Raw genomic sequence first — 15,455 nt, 5'->3', positions numbered from 1 at the left:
GAGCCGTAGCCTGATGCCGTAATGCCCAGGACGCACCCACGGCTCTGGTAGAATGGGCCTTCAGTCCAGAAAGAGTCGGAAGCCCAGCAGAACGGTAGGCTTGAAGAATTGGTTCCTTGATCCACCGCGCAAGGGTGGATTTGGAAGCTTGCGACCCTTTATGCTGACCAGCGACCAGGATAAAGAGTGCATCCGAACGGCGCAGAGGCGCCGTGCGGGAAATGTAGATCCTGAGTGCTCTCACCAGGTCCAACAGATGCAAACCCTTTTCAAATTGGTGAACTGGATGCGGACACAAAGATGGTAAAGTGATATCCTGATTGAAATGAAAGGAAGATACCACCTTGGGAAGAAACTCTGGAATTGGACGCAGTACTACCTTGTCTTGGTGAAACACCAGGAAGGGAGATTTGCAAGATAACGCCGCCAGCTCTGACACTCTCCGAAGAGACGTGACCGCCACCAGAAAAGCCACTTTCTGTGAAAGCCGAGAAAAGGAAATCTCCTTCATAGGCTCGAAAGGTGGCTTCTGGAGAGCAATTAGAACCTTGTTCAGATCCCAGGGTTCCAACGGCCGCTTGTAAGGGGGAACGATATGACAAACCCCTTGCAGGAACGTGCGTACCTTAGAAAGTCGCGCCAGGCGCTTCTGAAAGAATACGGATAGCGCAGAGACTTGTCCTTTAAGGGAGCTAAGCGACAAACCTTTTTCCAACCCAGACTGCAGGAAGGAAAGAAAAACAGGCAATGCAAATGGCCAGGGAGAAACTCCCTGAGCAGAGCACCAAGATAAGAATATCTTCCCCGTTCTGTCTTGGCGGAGGATGGTTTCCTAGCCTGTCTCATGGTGGCAACAACATCATGAGATAACCCTGAGGTCCCTAGGATCCAGGACTCAATGGCCACACAGTCAGGTTCAGGGCCGCAGAATTCAGATGGAAAAACGGCCCTTGAGACAGCAAGTCTGGACGGCCTGGTAGCGCCCACGGTTGTCCTACCGTGAGATGCCACAGATCCGGGTACCACGACCTCCTTGGCCAGTCTGGAGCGACGAGAATGGCGCAACGGCAATCGGACCTGATTTTGCGGAGAACTCTGGGCAACAATGCCAGAGGTGGGAACACATAAGGTAGTCGGAACTGCGACCAATCCTGAACTAAGGCGTCTGCCGCCAGAGCTCGGTGATCGTGAGACCGTGCCATGAAAACCGGGACCTTGTTGTTGTGCCGTGACGCCATCAGGTCGACGTCCGGCATCCCCCAGCGGCGACAGATCTCCTGAAAAACGTCCGGGTGAAGGGACCATTCCCCTGCGTACATGCCCTGGCGACTGAGAAAGTCTGCTTCCCAGTTTTCCACGCCTGGGATGTGAACTGCGGATATGGTGGATGCTGTGTTTTCCACCCACGTCAGAATCCGCCGGACTTCTTGAAAGGCTTGTCGACTGCGTGTTCCCCCTTGGTGGTTGATGTACGCCACCGCTGTGGAATTGTCCGACTGAATCCGGATCTGCTTGCCCTCCAGCCACTGTTGGAAGGCTCGCAGAGCAAGATAGACTGCTCTGATTTCCAGAACATTGATCTGAAGGGTGGACTCTCTCTGAGTCCACGTACCCTGAGCCCTGTGGTGAAGAAACACTGCTCCCCACCCTGATAGGCTCGCATCTGTCGTGACCACCGCCCAGGATGGGGGTAGGAACGACTTTCCTTTTGACAATGAGGTGGGAAGAAGCCACCATCGGAGAGAGTCCTTGGCTGCCTGAGAGAGGGAGACATCCCTGTCGAGGGACGTCGACTTCCCGTCCCATTGGCGGAGAATGTCCCATTGTAGAGGGCGCAGATGAAACTGCGCGAAAGGGACTGCTTCCATTGCTGCCACCATCATCCCTAGGAAATGCATGAGGCGCCTCAAGGAGTGGGACTGGTTCTGCAGTAGAGATTGCACCCCTGTCTGCAGAGAGCACTGCTTGTCCAGTGGAAGCTTCACTATCGCTGAGAGAGTATGAAACTCCATGCCAAGATATGTTAGTGATTGGGTCGGGGTTAGATTTGACTTTGAAAAGTTGATAATCCACCCGAAACTCTGGAGAGTCTTCAGTGCCACGTTCAGACTGTGTTGGCATGCCTCTTGAGAGGGTGCCTTTATAAGTAGATCGTCCAAATACGGGATCACGGAGTGACCCTGCGAGTGCAGGACAGCTACTACTGCTGCCATGACCTTGGTGAAGACCCGAGGGGCTGTTGCCAGCCCGAAAGGTAACGCTACGAACTGCAGGTGTTCGCTTTCTATAACGAAGCGTAGAAAACGCTGATGCTCTGGCGCAATCGGCACGTGAAGATACGCATCTTTGATGTTTATTGATGCTAAGAAATCTCCTTGAGACATTGAGGCTATGACGGAGCGTAGAGATTCCATCCGGAACCTCCTGGTTTTTACGTGTTTGTTGAGCAACTTTAGATCCAGAACGGGCCGAAAAGACCCGTCCTTCTTTGGCACCACAAACAGATTGGAGTAAAAACCGTGACCTTGTTCCTGAAGAGGAACGGAAGTCACCACTCCTTCCGCCTTTAGAGCGGCCACCGCCTGCAGCAGAGCATCGGCTCGGTCGGGCGGTGGGGAAGTTCTGAAGAAACGAGTTGGAGGACGAGAGCTGAACTCTATCCTGTACCCGTGAGCCAGAATGTCCCTCACCCAACGGTCTTTGACCTGTGACAGCCAAATGTCGCCAAAGCGGGAGAGCCTGCCACCGACCGAGGATGCGGAGAGAGGAGGCTGAAAGTCATGAGGAAGCCGTCTTGGTAACGGTTCTTCCTGCTGTCTTTTTTGGGCGTGACTGAGTCCGCCAAGAATCTGAGCCTCTCTGATCCTTTTGAGTCCTTTTGGACGAGGAGAATTGGGACCTGCCTGAGCCTCGAAAGGACCGAAAACCAGACTGACCTCTCCTTTGTTGGGGCTTGTTTTGTCTGTGTTGAGGTAAGGATGAGTCCTTACCCTTGGAGTGTTTAATGATTTCATCCAAACGCTCCCCAAACAATCGGTCACGAGAAAAAGGCAAACTGGTTAAGCACTTCTTGGAAGCAGAATCTGCCTTCCATTCTCTCAACCACAGGGCTCTGCGCAAAACCACGGAGTTGGCTGACGCCACCGCCGTACGGCTCGTAGAGTCCAGGACAGCATTAATCGCGTAAGACGCGAATGCAGACATTTGAGAGGTCAATGGTGCCACCTGCGGGGCAGATGTACGTGTGACCGAGTCGACTTGTATAAGCCCAGCTGAAATAGCTTGGAGTGCCCATACGGCTACTAAAGCTGGCGCCAACGACGCTCCAATAGCTTCATAGATGGATTTCAGCCAGAGCTCCATCTGCCTGTCAGTGGCATCTTTAAGTGCCGCTCCATCTTCTACTGCAACTAAAGATCTAGCTGCAAGCCTGGAGATTGGAGGGTCCACCTTGGGACACTGGGTCCAACCCTTGACCACGTCAGGGGGAAAAGGATAGCGCGTATCTTTAAGCAGTTTAGAAAACCGCTTCTCAGGATAAGCGTGGTGTTTCTGGATTGCATCTCTAAAGTCAGAGTGGTCCAGAAAAGTGCTTAATTTACGCTTGGGATATCTGAAATGGAATTTCTCCTGCTGTGAAGCTGCCTCCTCCGCAGGAGGATCTGGCGGAGAAATATCTAACATCCTATTGATGGACGCTATAAGATCATTCACTATGGCGTCACCATCCGGTGTATCCAGATTGAGAGCGGTCCCAGGATCAGAATCTTGATCAGTTACATCCGCCTCATCACCCATAGATTCGTCCCGCTGGGATCCTGACCAGTGAGACGAAGTTGAGGGCCCCTCATAACGAGCCCGCTTAGGTTGTCTGGGACTATCGTCCGAGTCAGAATCGTCACCCTGGGGTGCATGTGACACCCCCGGAGCTTGGAAGTGTTCCCGCTGAGGGGGACCAGGGAGCAGTGATGCCACAGTGTCCATGGTCTGAGTTACTGGTCTAGACTGCAATGTTTCAAGAATCTTTGACATGGTCATAGACAATCTGTCAGCAAAAGCTGCAAACTCCGTTCCTGTCACCTGGACAGCATTCACAGGTGGTACACCCTGGGTCACGTCCAGCAGAGGCCCCGGCTGTGCAAGTTGCACAGGGGCCGAGCACTGCACACAATGGGGGTCAGTGGAACCTGCCGGTAGAGCAGCCCCACATGCGGTACAGGCAGCATATAATGTCTGTGCCTTGGCACCCTTGCGTTTTGCGGACGACATGCTGTTGCCTCCTTATAATCTAGGAGGGTATATAGCCGAGAATCACCAGCGACCGTACAGTACAAAGTATTTGCAAACACAAAATACTCAGTATACAAACGGCACAAGTGGGGGTGAGCCCTTGAGGCTGCTTACCGCCCGCTGAACAGCGGGTATGAGGCCGTAGAATCCCGTGTCTGGGTCTCCCCGTCTCCCCTCTGCAGCTCAGCGTGCAGGCAGGAATGGCTGCCGGCGTTCTGTGAAGAGGGGCGGACCGTGGGCGTGCCACAAACAAAGTGCGGGAAACTGCGTCCTACTGTGCCTGGTGTGAGGGCTGGAGTATGTAAAAAAGACTCCAGCCCTCAGCGCTGATGCTCTGTACAGCGTCCCGCCCTCCTCCTGACTAGCAGGTGCGGAGGCGGGAACGAGCGAACTAGGCCGCAAAAGCCGGGGACTGTAGTAATAAGCGCGGCCGTGATATATGCACGGCCAGCGCGGAAGTCCCCGGCGCACCACAAGTCCCAGCCGCGTCGCAGTCCCAGCGGCCGGCGCGACCGTTCTCCCTGAGTCTACCCACTCAGCTAAGCTGAAGTGAGGAAATGGCACAAGCGCAGCAGCGCTGTTGTCCCCGGCGCACTAACACACCCAGCAATGCTGCGGTGTGCGCGCGTATGCACGGGGACACAGAGTACCTTGACGGAGCAGGGCCCTGTCCCTGACGATACTCAGCTCCATATCCAGCGGCTTCTCCAGGGGCTGCGGATGGAGCACGGTCTCAGTGCCTGGAGACCGGTAAAATCCCACTTCGCCCAGAGCCCTAATGGGGATGGGGAAGGAATCAGCATGTGGGCTCCAGCCTCCGTACCCGCAATGGGTACCTCAACCTTAACAAGCACCACCGACAGAAAGTGGGGTGAGAAGGGAGCATGCTGGGGGCCCTGTATGGGCCCTCTTTTCTTCCATCCGACATAGTCAGCAGCTGCTGCTGACTAAACAGTGGAGCTATGCGTGCGTGTCTGACCTCCTTCGCACAAAGCAAAAACTGAGGGACCCGTGCTCCCACGGGGGGGTGTATAGCCAGAAGGGGAGGGGCCTTACACTTTTAAGTGTAGTGCTTTGTGCGGCCTCCGGAGGCAGTAGCTATACACCCAATTGTCTGGGTCTCCCAATTAGGAGCGAAAAAGAAAAAGAGAATTTTGTTACTTACCGTAAATTCTTTTTCTTATAGTTCCGTCATGGGAGACCCAGACCATGGGTGCACAGCTACTGCCCCCGGAGGACACACAAAGTTACTACACTCAAAACGTGTAGCTACTCCCTCCTAGCATATACACCCCCTGCTAGCCAGTCCTAGCCAGTTTAGTGCAAAAGCTGAAGGAGGACATCCACCCACAAGAAGAGACAGAGTAAAATCCGGAAGAACCGGAACCTCTGTCTACAACAATAACAGCCGGTGAAGACACACGGAACAAGAAACCTGCCAACAGGCAATAGGGAGGGTGCTGGGTCTCCCATGACGGAACTATAAGAAAAAGAATTTACGGTAAGTAACAAAATTCTCTTTTTCTTTATCGTTCCTATGGGAGACCCAGACCATGGGACGTTCTAAAGCAGTCCATGGGTGGGAAAAAACAGACAACTGAGAAGCAGGCAAAACCTAACTTCACAAATGGGCGACAGACGCCGGAAAGATGCGTCTGCCCAAGCCCGCGTCTGCCAAAGCATGAGCATGCCTTGGGTAGTGCTTCGAAAAAGTATGCAGACTAATTCGAGCTGCAGTCTGACAGACCTACTGAGCCGTAGCCTGGTGCCTGAAAGCCCAAAAGGCGCCGACAGGTCTGATCAAATGTGCTCTGATCCCCGGCGGGGAAGGCACTTGAGTACACTTGTAGGTCTGGGAAATGGCCGACCTAAGCCAACGAACCAGGGTCGGCTTAGATGCCGAGAGACCGCTACGCTGACTAGCAGTCAGCACCAGAGAGAGGTACACCGCCTAATAACGGCGGTGCGAGACACATAGATCCGGAGCGCCCGCACCAGATCCAGGATATGCAACGCTTCCTCAAAGCGATGAACAGGAGCCGGACAAAAGGAAGGCAGGAAAATTGCCCCGGATAAGGTGGAAGCAGTAACCACCTTAGGGAAAAAAGTCCGGAGTCGGACGGAGACCACCTTGTCTTGATGCAAAAGAGCAAAAAGGGGGGTGACTCCGAGAGAGCCAGAACTCTCTGACGGGAAATTATAGCCACTAGAAAGACTACTTTCTGTGAAAGATGAAACAAAGGAACCTCCCTAAGAGGCGCAAAGGGGGGTTTCCGGGAACCGGGAGGACCGGATTAAGGTCCCAGGGCTCCATAGGCCGCCGGAAAGGCGGAATGATGTGAGATGCGCCCTTAAAGGAGCGCACCGGAGCCAGCCGGACGATACGCCGCTGGCACATACTGACAGAGCCGAGACCTGTCCCTTAATGAGGGATAGTCCTAGCTGTAGACCGGACTGTGGAAGGGACAGGAGGGTCGGCAAGGCCAAAAAGGTCAAAAGACACTTTGGAGCTCGAGTCATAGCGGAGATGACTTCAGGAAGGATACCAGAAGTCGCCAAGATCCAGGACTCAAGAGCTACGCCGTCAATCTGAGAATCCAGAATTCTGACGGAAAAAACGGACCTTTTGAGAAAAGGTCTGGACGGTCCGGAAGATGCCATGGCAATCCAACGGACAGAAGGAGCAGGTCAGAGTACCAAGCCTGCCTGGGTCAGTCTGGAGTATGAGAATGACCCGACGGCCCCCTTTACTGATCTTGCGCAGGACTCTGGACAAGAGGTAGAGGGTGAAATACGTAAAGAGACGAAGCTGGGATCAAACATGAACCAGAGTGTCTACCGCAAAACCTGAGGATTGTGGACCACGGTTGGACAGCTGAAATAGTCTGCCTCGCAGTTTTCACATCTGGGATGTGGGCTGCGGATACGGTGGACTAGGAGTCCCTTGTCCACTGAAGAATGTTGAGCCGCCAAGATTGCCAGGCGGCTGAGTGTCCCGCCCTGGAAGCTGATGTAGGAAAACGCTGTCACGTTGTCCGACTGGACTCGAATGTGCCTAGCCGCCAACAGATGGTGAAGGCTTAGAGAGCTAGAAATACAGCTCTGATTTCCAGCACATTGATCCAGAGGGCTGTTTCGGACAGAGTCCAAGCGCCCTGCGCTCCACAGTGGAGATATACTGCTCCCAAGGCGGATAGACTAGCATCCTGGTGAGGATCACCCGGGACGGGGCCAGGAAGGAGCGTCCCTGAGACAGAGTGGCCGAAGCCACCACTGAAACGAGCCCCTGGTCAGTAGCGAAGCCACCACCCCGTGGAAGGAGGGAGTTCGCTTGTACAGCGGAAAACATCCAGTCTCAGAGGACGCAGGAGAAACTGGGCAAGGAATCACTTCCATTGACGCCACCGTCTGAGCAGCACCTGTATATGGTGTCTGATAGAACGACGTCGACCGCCAGCGGAGGGACTACTGATCGACTAAGAGCAGCTTCACAAGTGCCGACAGAGTCTCGAATTGCGTCCCTGAGAACCTCTGGTTCGAAGTCAGAGTGGACTTGGACAGAATGACAAGCCACCCGAATAGGTTAGAGTGGCGAGAGTGAGCGAAGCACTCTGCTAAGAGTCAGCACTGGATGAAGCCCCGACAAGAAGGCCGTTCAGGGCAAAAGATCACTGCCAATCCCTAGGGGTGCAGGACCCTATCACAGCTGCCCCAATGAGAATACTCGAGGGGCCGTGGCTAACCCCAAGGGAAGAGGCACGAATTGGACCACTCCAATTGTCAAAACGTAGTCAACGCTGGTGTGAAACTGCGATTGACCCCTGCAGATAGGCATCTCTGATGCCGATGGCTGCTAGGGAATCTCCTTGGGTTCTTGATTGACCCGGTGAAAAACACACGGAACAAGACCGAGACTCCATGTGAAAACGCCACACCTGACTATGCTTGAAAAGCTAAAGATCCAGGTCGGAAGGCACCGCCCTCTTCGGGGACTAGGAATAGATTTAAGCAAAAATCTCAGAACCGTTCCCAGTCGGGAACCGGTACAATTACTCCATTGGCCTGCAAGAAATGCCACGGCCTGTGAGAAGGCGGCGGCCTTGGAGCCGGGAGGAGTTGACAGAAAAAATCTGTTTGGCGGGTGGACAGAATTCCATCCTGTAGCCATGGGAGATATAATCCCGCCCCCACTGAACGGAGACGTGTTAGAACCATACGTCGCCAAGTGGAGAGAGCCTGCCACCGACCAAGGAGGTTGTTGGCGTGGCTAGATAGCTCGGAGGAAGCTGACTCAGTGGCAGCATCTCCTGCGGTCTTCTGAAGACGCAGTTTCGAGCCATTTGGTTCTATGAACCTGGGCCGAGCTAGAGGACGATCAGATGGAGGAACGGAAACCACCGAAACCTCAACTGATTCCTGCCCTGGACAGGTTCCCTGGTTTAGGTTTGTGGCAAGGAAGAACACTCCCCGCCAAGAGCTTCCTTAATTTCATCCAGTTGGTTCCGAAGAAACTGGTCCCACCAAAGGGGAGCCCAGCAAGGAACTTCTATAGAAGCATCTGCCTTCCATTTCCGAAGCCACATGAGCCTGCGGATAGCGAGGAAAGTAGCCAAGACCACCGCCGTGCGGTGTCCAGCATGGCAGACCTGGCATAGGATGAAAAGACTGAAGTCTGGAAGTTCAGGCAACCGTTTTGGGCATAGAGTCCCTGAGAGGGAATGCATCTCCTCCAGAGAAGCAGAGAAGGTACAAAAAAACCGCACTGCTGTAAAGCTGAGGAGAACGAAGCTCCTGCCGCCCCCATACCGACTTGGCCAAAAGGACAACCGGGCAGACCGCAAAACCTTAAGTGAGGAGCCATCAGCCACTGACATAACGGTCCGGGCTGAGCCAGCTGAGGTGAATGAGCCCCCTTCTTGACCACCATTCGTGGACAGGGGAAACACAGTCCTCAGAATCACGCTTCATGGGAAGCGACTGTCAGAGCGGACCGTGGGCTTGGTCACAGGGGCCTGAAAACTGGAGTGGTTAAGGAACACACGTTGTGTTCTCTTAGGTAAGGTAACTCCGGCGGATTGAGGTCCAGTACAAAATTAATGTACCGTGGGATCCTTATAGAGGTGCCGTCAGCCACTGATACAACTATCCGGGCTGAAAGTCTAGACACCGGAGTGGCCACCCTTGGCGAATGAGTACACTCCTTGACCACCTCTGATGGGAGGGGGAAACAGGCAGCAGAACCCCGCAGTGGGGTCTGCAGGACAGGCTGTGGGCTTGGACGCAGCGGGTTGAAAACTGGAGTGGTTAAGGAACACACTCCTCGTCCTGTTAAAGGTATACTGATGCCTTTCTGCCAACGGGGAATACTCCCCTGATACAGGCGGATGGAGGTCCAGTACAAGTATAATGGACGCAATCCAATCATTCGCATCTGCGTCACCTACGGACGGATCAATGTACATAAAGTAGCGTTTGAGCCCCTGGTAGAGACATCCTCCTCGTCCAGTGAGTCAGCTCGTAATCGGAGCTGCGGGACGGGGAGGACAGGGGACCCTGCGTCTCCCTGTCAGGAGGACGGGGTCTGAGCCCAGAAGGAGAGTCCCTTGTGAGCTTTGCTGAGCGAGCTGAAGCAGAAAACGCCCTGAGAAGGGGGCTGCATGCTCAGCAGATGCCGGAACAGCCGACCCCTGGAAATAGGATTCCCCCAGGGGTCAGCCACCGAAACCGGAGCAGCTGGAGGGACCACTAATGAGCCTCCAAGCTGAGGGGCCACAGTGGTTAAGAGCTCGGTACAGCCGTACGAGACTACCTGCAGTGGAATAATAAAAACAGCCTGCAGCCTCGCTCTGTGAGACATGCTGCAGAGGTGGGGGCTCTGTCTAGAATGGCCCCCAGCATATATAAACGGATAAAATAAGCAGCTGCACAAACCGGAGGTCGTGGCTGCAGATCGTTTAAACAGACATGTCTGTGCCCTCTAGTCCCTCAGCCCCGGCCCCCACTTGTCACAATGTGGAATCTCTGTGCCTATGCAGGCACAGAGAACGCTGAGAAAATGGCGACCGGAGCGAGGAGAGGGGGCGGGGCCTACTCTGAGAGCGGCAAATGAGGTGGCCAGGGGAGGGAATCTTTCCTCAGTGAGGAGTGTCCCTTCCCTTGTGCTGCACAGCCGCTGGGCGGAGCCACACTGTCCCTCTGCTGACTGACATGCAGAGACAGTGGAAACCGAAACTAGGCCTCAGGCGAAGCCGGGGCCTAGAGTAAAACATGCGGCCGGCGTGCAGGCACCATCGGCGCGGTTCTCCAGTGAAAACTGGAGAACCGGCCGGAAACGTTAACACCAAACATAAAAACACACTCCCCCAATAATAAACATAAAGGACCCCTGGAAAGACCACTTTCTGTGGTAATAACGTCTCATATACTTAGCTTGTGAGACGCAGGTTGCCAGGTTCCTGGGGGGTGATAGCTCCGTCCAGCAGGATCCTGCAAAAGGGCTGCGGATGGAGACCGGTCTCCTGCAAAGCAGTGAGAACCGTGTTGGCTCCCACTTCAAGCCAGAGCCCCAGCATGGGATGGTGAAGGAGCGCGGCATGAGAAGGCTCCAGCCTTGGAAAATCAACCTTAACAGCACCGCCGACACAGTGGGGTGAGAAGGGACATGCCGGGAGTCCAGCTGGACCCGCTTTTCTTCCAAATCTTTGATCCAGAAGGAAAAAAATCAAAAATCAAAATCAGAGATGCATGTGTGTGTGATCCTCCTGAAACACAAAGCAATGAACTGGCTAGGACTGGCTAGCAGGGGGTGTATATGCTAGGAGGGAGGAGCTACACGTTTTGAGTGTAGTAACTTTGTGTGTCCTCCGGGGGCAGTAGCTGTGCACCCATGGTCTGGGTCTCCCATAGGAACGATAAAGAAATGGGAGATAGTAGGTAAAAGGAGTGGGCACAAAAGCCCCACGCGTTACGCCACACAGTGTGGCTTCCCTGGTATACCCCTTAGGAAGCCAATGTAAAAGTTTGGTATAATGGCAGTTTGCTTAGGGTCCATGTCATACACACCTTTTCAGGTCCTTGGAAGGAGTTCTAAAGGCCTTTATATCACTGGTGTCCATGGAGTCCTCGGTCAGCTGTTCTGCCGCCTCTGGATTACCCTGCGAGTCTCCTTTGTCTTTGTCCTTCCCGCTGCTCTGAAGATCTGCCATGAACTCTATGCTCTGCTTCAGACTCTGTATTCTCTCCTGTACCAACCATAATGGATTGCTGGTTATATGGTCTAGACAAGACCTGGCAAAATGTGATCGGGGGGGGGGGCCCTTATCTGACCCGTCTACAGACACAGATGAGGGGCTGAAAACAGTGGCCTGCAGTCCGCACAGTGTCGTCTGCAGCCTGAGGTCACATCTCTCTGCATCCCTAGGCTGCAGAAAGCAGTGAAAAGGCTGGTGGAGGACAAACCCGACAGCTCCTTCTTCCACCAATCATGTGCAACACACAGCAGACATGATGACATTACTTCATTGTACCTGCAGTGCAGCGAGTCAGTGCACTGGAGGTAAGAACAGAGTAAGGGAGTGAGGTTTCCTTTTCTATGTATGTGACTGTATATAGGAGGCTATGTGGGGGCTCCTGCTGTATATATGAGAGCTCTATGGGAGCTCATACTAAATAAAATGGACTGAGGGCTCACAAAGTATATAGGAGGCTATGTGGGGGCTCCTACCGTACACAGGGGGCCTATGAGGGGCTCCTACCGTACACAGGGGGCCTATGAGGGGCTCCTACCGTACACAGGGGGCCTATGAGGGGCTCCTACCGTACACAGGGGGCCTATGAGGGGCTCCTACCGTACACAGGGGGCCTATGAGGGGCTCCTACCGTACACAGGGGGCCTATGAGGGGCTCCTACCGTACACAGGGGGCCTATGAGGGGCTCCTACCGTACACAGGGGGCCTATGAGGGGCTCCTACCGTACACAGGGGGCCTATGAGGGGCTCCTACCGTACACAGGGGGCCTATGAGGGGCTCCTACCGTACACAGGGGGCCTATGAGGGGCTCCTACCGTACACAGGGGGCCTATGAGGGGCTCCTACCGTACACAGGGGGCCTATGAGGGGCTCCTACCGTACACAGGGGGCCTATGAGGGGCTCCTACCGTACACAGGGGGCCTATGAGGGGCTCCTACCGTACACAGGGGGCCTATGAGGGGCTCCTACCGTACACAGGGGGCCTATGAGGGGCTCCTACCGTACACAGGGGGCCTATGAGGGGCTCCTACCGTACACGGGGGGCCTATGAGGGCTCCTACCGTACACAAGGGGGCCTATGAGGGGCTCCTACCGTACACAGGGGGCCTATGAGGGCTCCTACCGTACACAGTGGGTGTATGAGGGCTATAATATGATATATATATATATATATATATATATATATATATATATATATATATATATATATATATATATATATATATATATATAGGCCTTGTGTGGGGTTACATGATAGATAGGGGTGGCAGCATACTTAATTCTGCTCAATATTAAGTGATAAAATATATTAGTATTGAGGAAGATTAGTGTCAGCCCATCAGCCCATTGGTTCAGCCCCCCACAGCAATCACATGTGGCCCCTTGGGAAAATTATTTGCTCACCCCTGGTTTACACTATTACCCGCAGTCCTTTTGTTTCTTCACAGCTATACAGGTCAATCACTGCAATCAATAAAAACCTATTTCTTACCTGGCTGAGGATTTTCATTCCAGAGTTCAGCAATTTCTTAGCAGCTTTGAAGTAAATGGTTCCGGGCTTGTTATAAATCATTGCATTGTGGCAAATCTGTTTGAAATTTTCCTAAAGAGAATAAAGGCTTGTGAATGTCAGATAATAAGGCTGTAGTAATAGTAAAAGTAGCAGTTCTGAAAAGTGGAAGCACTTAAAAGGGTATTTGTCAACAGGTATTTGATACCTCATCTTAGAGCAGCACGATGTAAGTGTGACGCCCTGGCCGGCCCAGGTAGTCATAGATAGGGCCCCGCATTACACCCTTCCCTCACAGGTAACACACAGCCAACCTTAAAACCCTAGTCACCCCCCTCAAGGCTTGATAGACACACCAGGGGGCAGAACCAGGCAGTTGGAAGACGCCCACCTAGGAGTTTTAGACAGCCCGGGGCGGGGAAAAAGAGAATTTTGTTTACTTACCGTAAATTCTTTTTCTTATAGTTGCGTAATGGGAGACCCAGACCATGGGTGTATAGCTTCTGCCTCCGGAGGACACACAAAGTACTACACTAAAAAGTGTAGCTCCTCCCTCCGAGCATATACACCCCCTGGATAACCAAATATAGTCAGTTTAGTGCAAAAGCTGAAGGAGAATAGCCACCCACAAGTAGAGATAGAGCAAAAAACCGGAACAACCGGAGCCTCTGTCTACAACAACAGCCGGTGATAACACGCGGAACAAGAAACTGCCAACAGGCAACAGGGAGGGTGCTGGGTCTCCCATTACGGAACTATAAGAAAAAGAATTTACGGTAAATAAACAAATTCTCTTTTTCTTCATTGTTCCTATGGGAGACCCAGACCATGGGACGTCTCAAAGCAGTCCATGGGTGGGAAATAAACAGAAACTGAGAAGTAGGCGAAACCTAACTTCACAAATGGGCGACAGCCGCCTGAAGGATGCGTCTGCCCAAGCTCGCATCTGCCGAAGCATGAGCATGCACTTGGTAGTGCTTCGAAAAGGTATGCAGACTAGACCAAGTGGCAGCCTGACAAACCTGCTGAGCCGTAGCCTGGCGCCGGAAAGACCAAGAGGCACCGACAGCTCTGGTCGAGTGTGCCTTGATCCCCAGCGGGGGAGGCACTTGAGTACACTGGTAGGCATCAGAAATGGCCGACCTAATCCAACGAGCCAGGGTCGGTTTAGAAGCCGAGAGGCCCTTGCGCCGACCTGTGGTCAGCACAAAAAGAGAGGTGCACCGCCTAAGAACAGCGGTGCGTGACACATAGATCCGGAGCGCCCGCACCAGATCTAAAGTATGCAACGCTTTTTCAAAGCGATGAACAGGAGCCGGACAAAAGGAAGGCAATGAAATGTCCTGGTTAAGGTGGAAAGGAGATACCACCTTAGGGAGAAAGTCCGGAGTCGGACGGAGAACCACCTTGTCTTGATGAAAAACCAAAAAAGGTGACTCCGAAGAGAGAGCAGCTAAATCAGAGACTCTCCTGAGGGAAGTTATGGCCACTAGAAAGACGACTTTCTGTGAAAGACGAAACAAAGAAACCTCCCTAAGAGGCTCAAAGGGGGGTTTCTGCAAGGCCGTGAGGACCAGATTAAGGTCCCAGGGATCCAAAGGCCGCCGGTAAGGCGGAATGATGTGAGATGCGCCCTGCATAAAGGTGCGCACCTGAGCCAGCCGGGCGATACGCCACTGGAACAACACTGACAGAGCAGAGACCTGTCCCTTGAGGGAATTGAGGGATAGTCCTAGCTGCAGACCGGACTGTAGAAAGGACAGGATGGTCGGCAAGGAAAAAGGCCAAGGGGCATGGCCGGAAGACCGACACCAGGACAGGAAAATTCTCCAAGTCCTGTGATAAATTTTGGCCGAGGAAGACTTCCGAGCCTGAGTCATAGTGGAGATGACTTCGGGAGGAATGCCGGAAGCCGTCAAGATCCAGGACTCAAGAGCCACGCCGTCAATCTGAGAGCCGCAGAATTCTGGCGGAAAAACGGACCTTGTGAGAGAAGGTCTGGGCGGTCCGGGAGATGCCACGGCACCTTGACGGACAGATGGAGCAGGTCTGGGTACCAAGCTCGCCTGGGCCAGTCTGGAGCAATGAGGATGACCCGACGGCTCTCAATTCTGATCTTGCGCAGGACTCTGGGCAAGAGAGCTAGAGGGGGAAACACGTAAGACAGACGGAACTGGGACCAATCCTGAACCAGCGCGTCCGCTGCAAAGGCCTGAGGATCGTGGGAGCGAGCCACGTAAACCGGGACCTTGTTGTTGTGCCGGGATGCCATTAAATCCACTTCCGGAGTGCCCCACTTGCGGCAGATTGACCGAAACACTGCCGGATGAGGAGCCAACTCGCCGCTGTCCACGGTTTGATGGCTGAGATAATCTGCCTCCCAGTTTTCTACGCCTGGGATGTGG

General features: G+C 53.5%; 1 protein-coding gene across 1 annotated transcript in view; it reads right to left on the bottom strand.

Annotated features, from left to right (window-relative positions):
- Positions 1-15,455, bottom strand: part of BRD7 (bromodomain containing 7) — a 161,801-nt gene that overhangs the window by 100,341 nt on the left and 46,005 nt on the right. Inside the window, exons 6-7 of the mRNA XM_075325740.1 lie at positions 13,033-13,143; positions 11,353-11,531 (exon numbers count right to left, since the gene is read on the bottom strand). Coding sequence (XP_075181855.1) covers positions 11,353-11,531; positions 13,033-13,143 — 290 coding nt within the window. The remainder of the gene's footprint in view (positions 1-11,352; positions 11,532-13,032; positions 13,144-15,455) is intronic.

This window comes from Anomaloglossus baeobatrachus, chromosome 10, assembly GCF_048569485.1.
Source record: "Anomaloglossus baeobatrachus isolate aAnoBae1 chromosome 10, aAnoBae1.hap1, whole genome shotgun sequence".
Lineage (NCBI taxonomy): Eukaryota > Metazoa > Chordata > Amphibia > Anura > Aromobatidae > Anomaloglossus > Anomaloglossus baeobatrachus.
The sequence above is the reverse complement of the archived record's forward strand: the minus strand, read 5'-3'. Positions and strand labels throughout refer to the sequence as shown.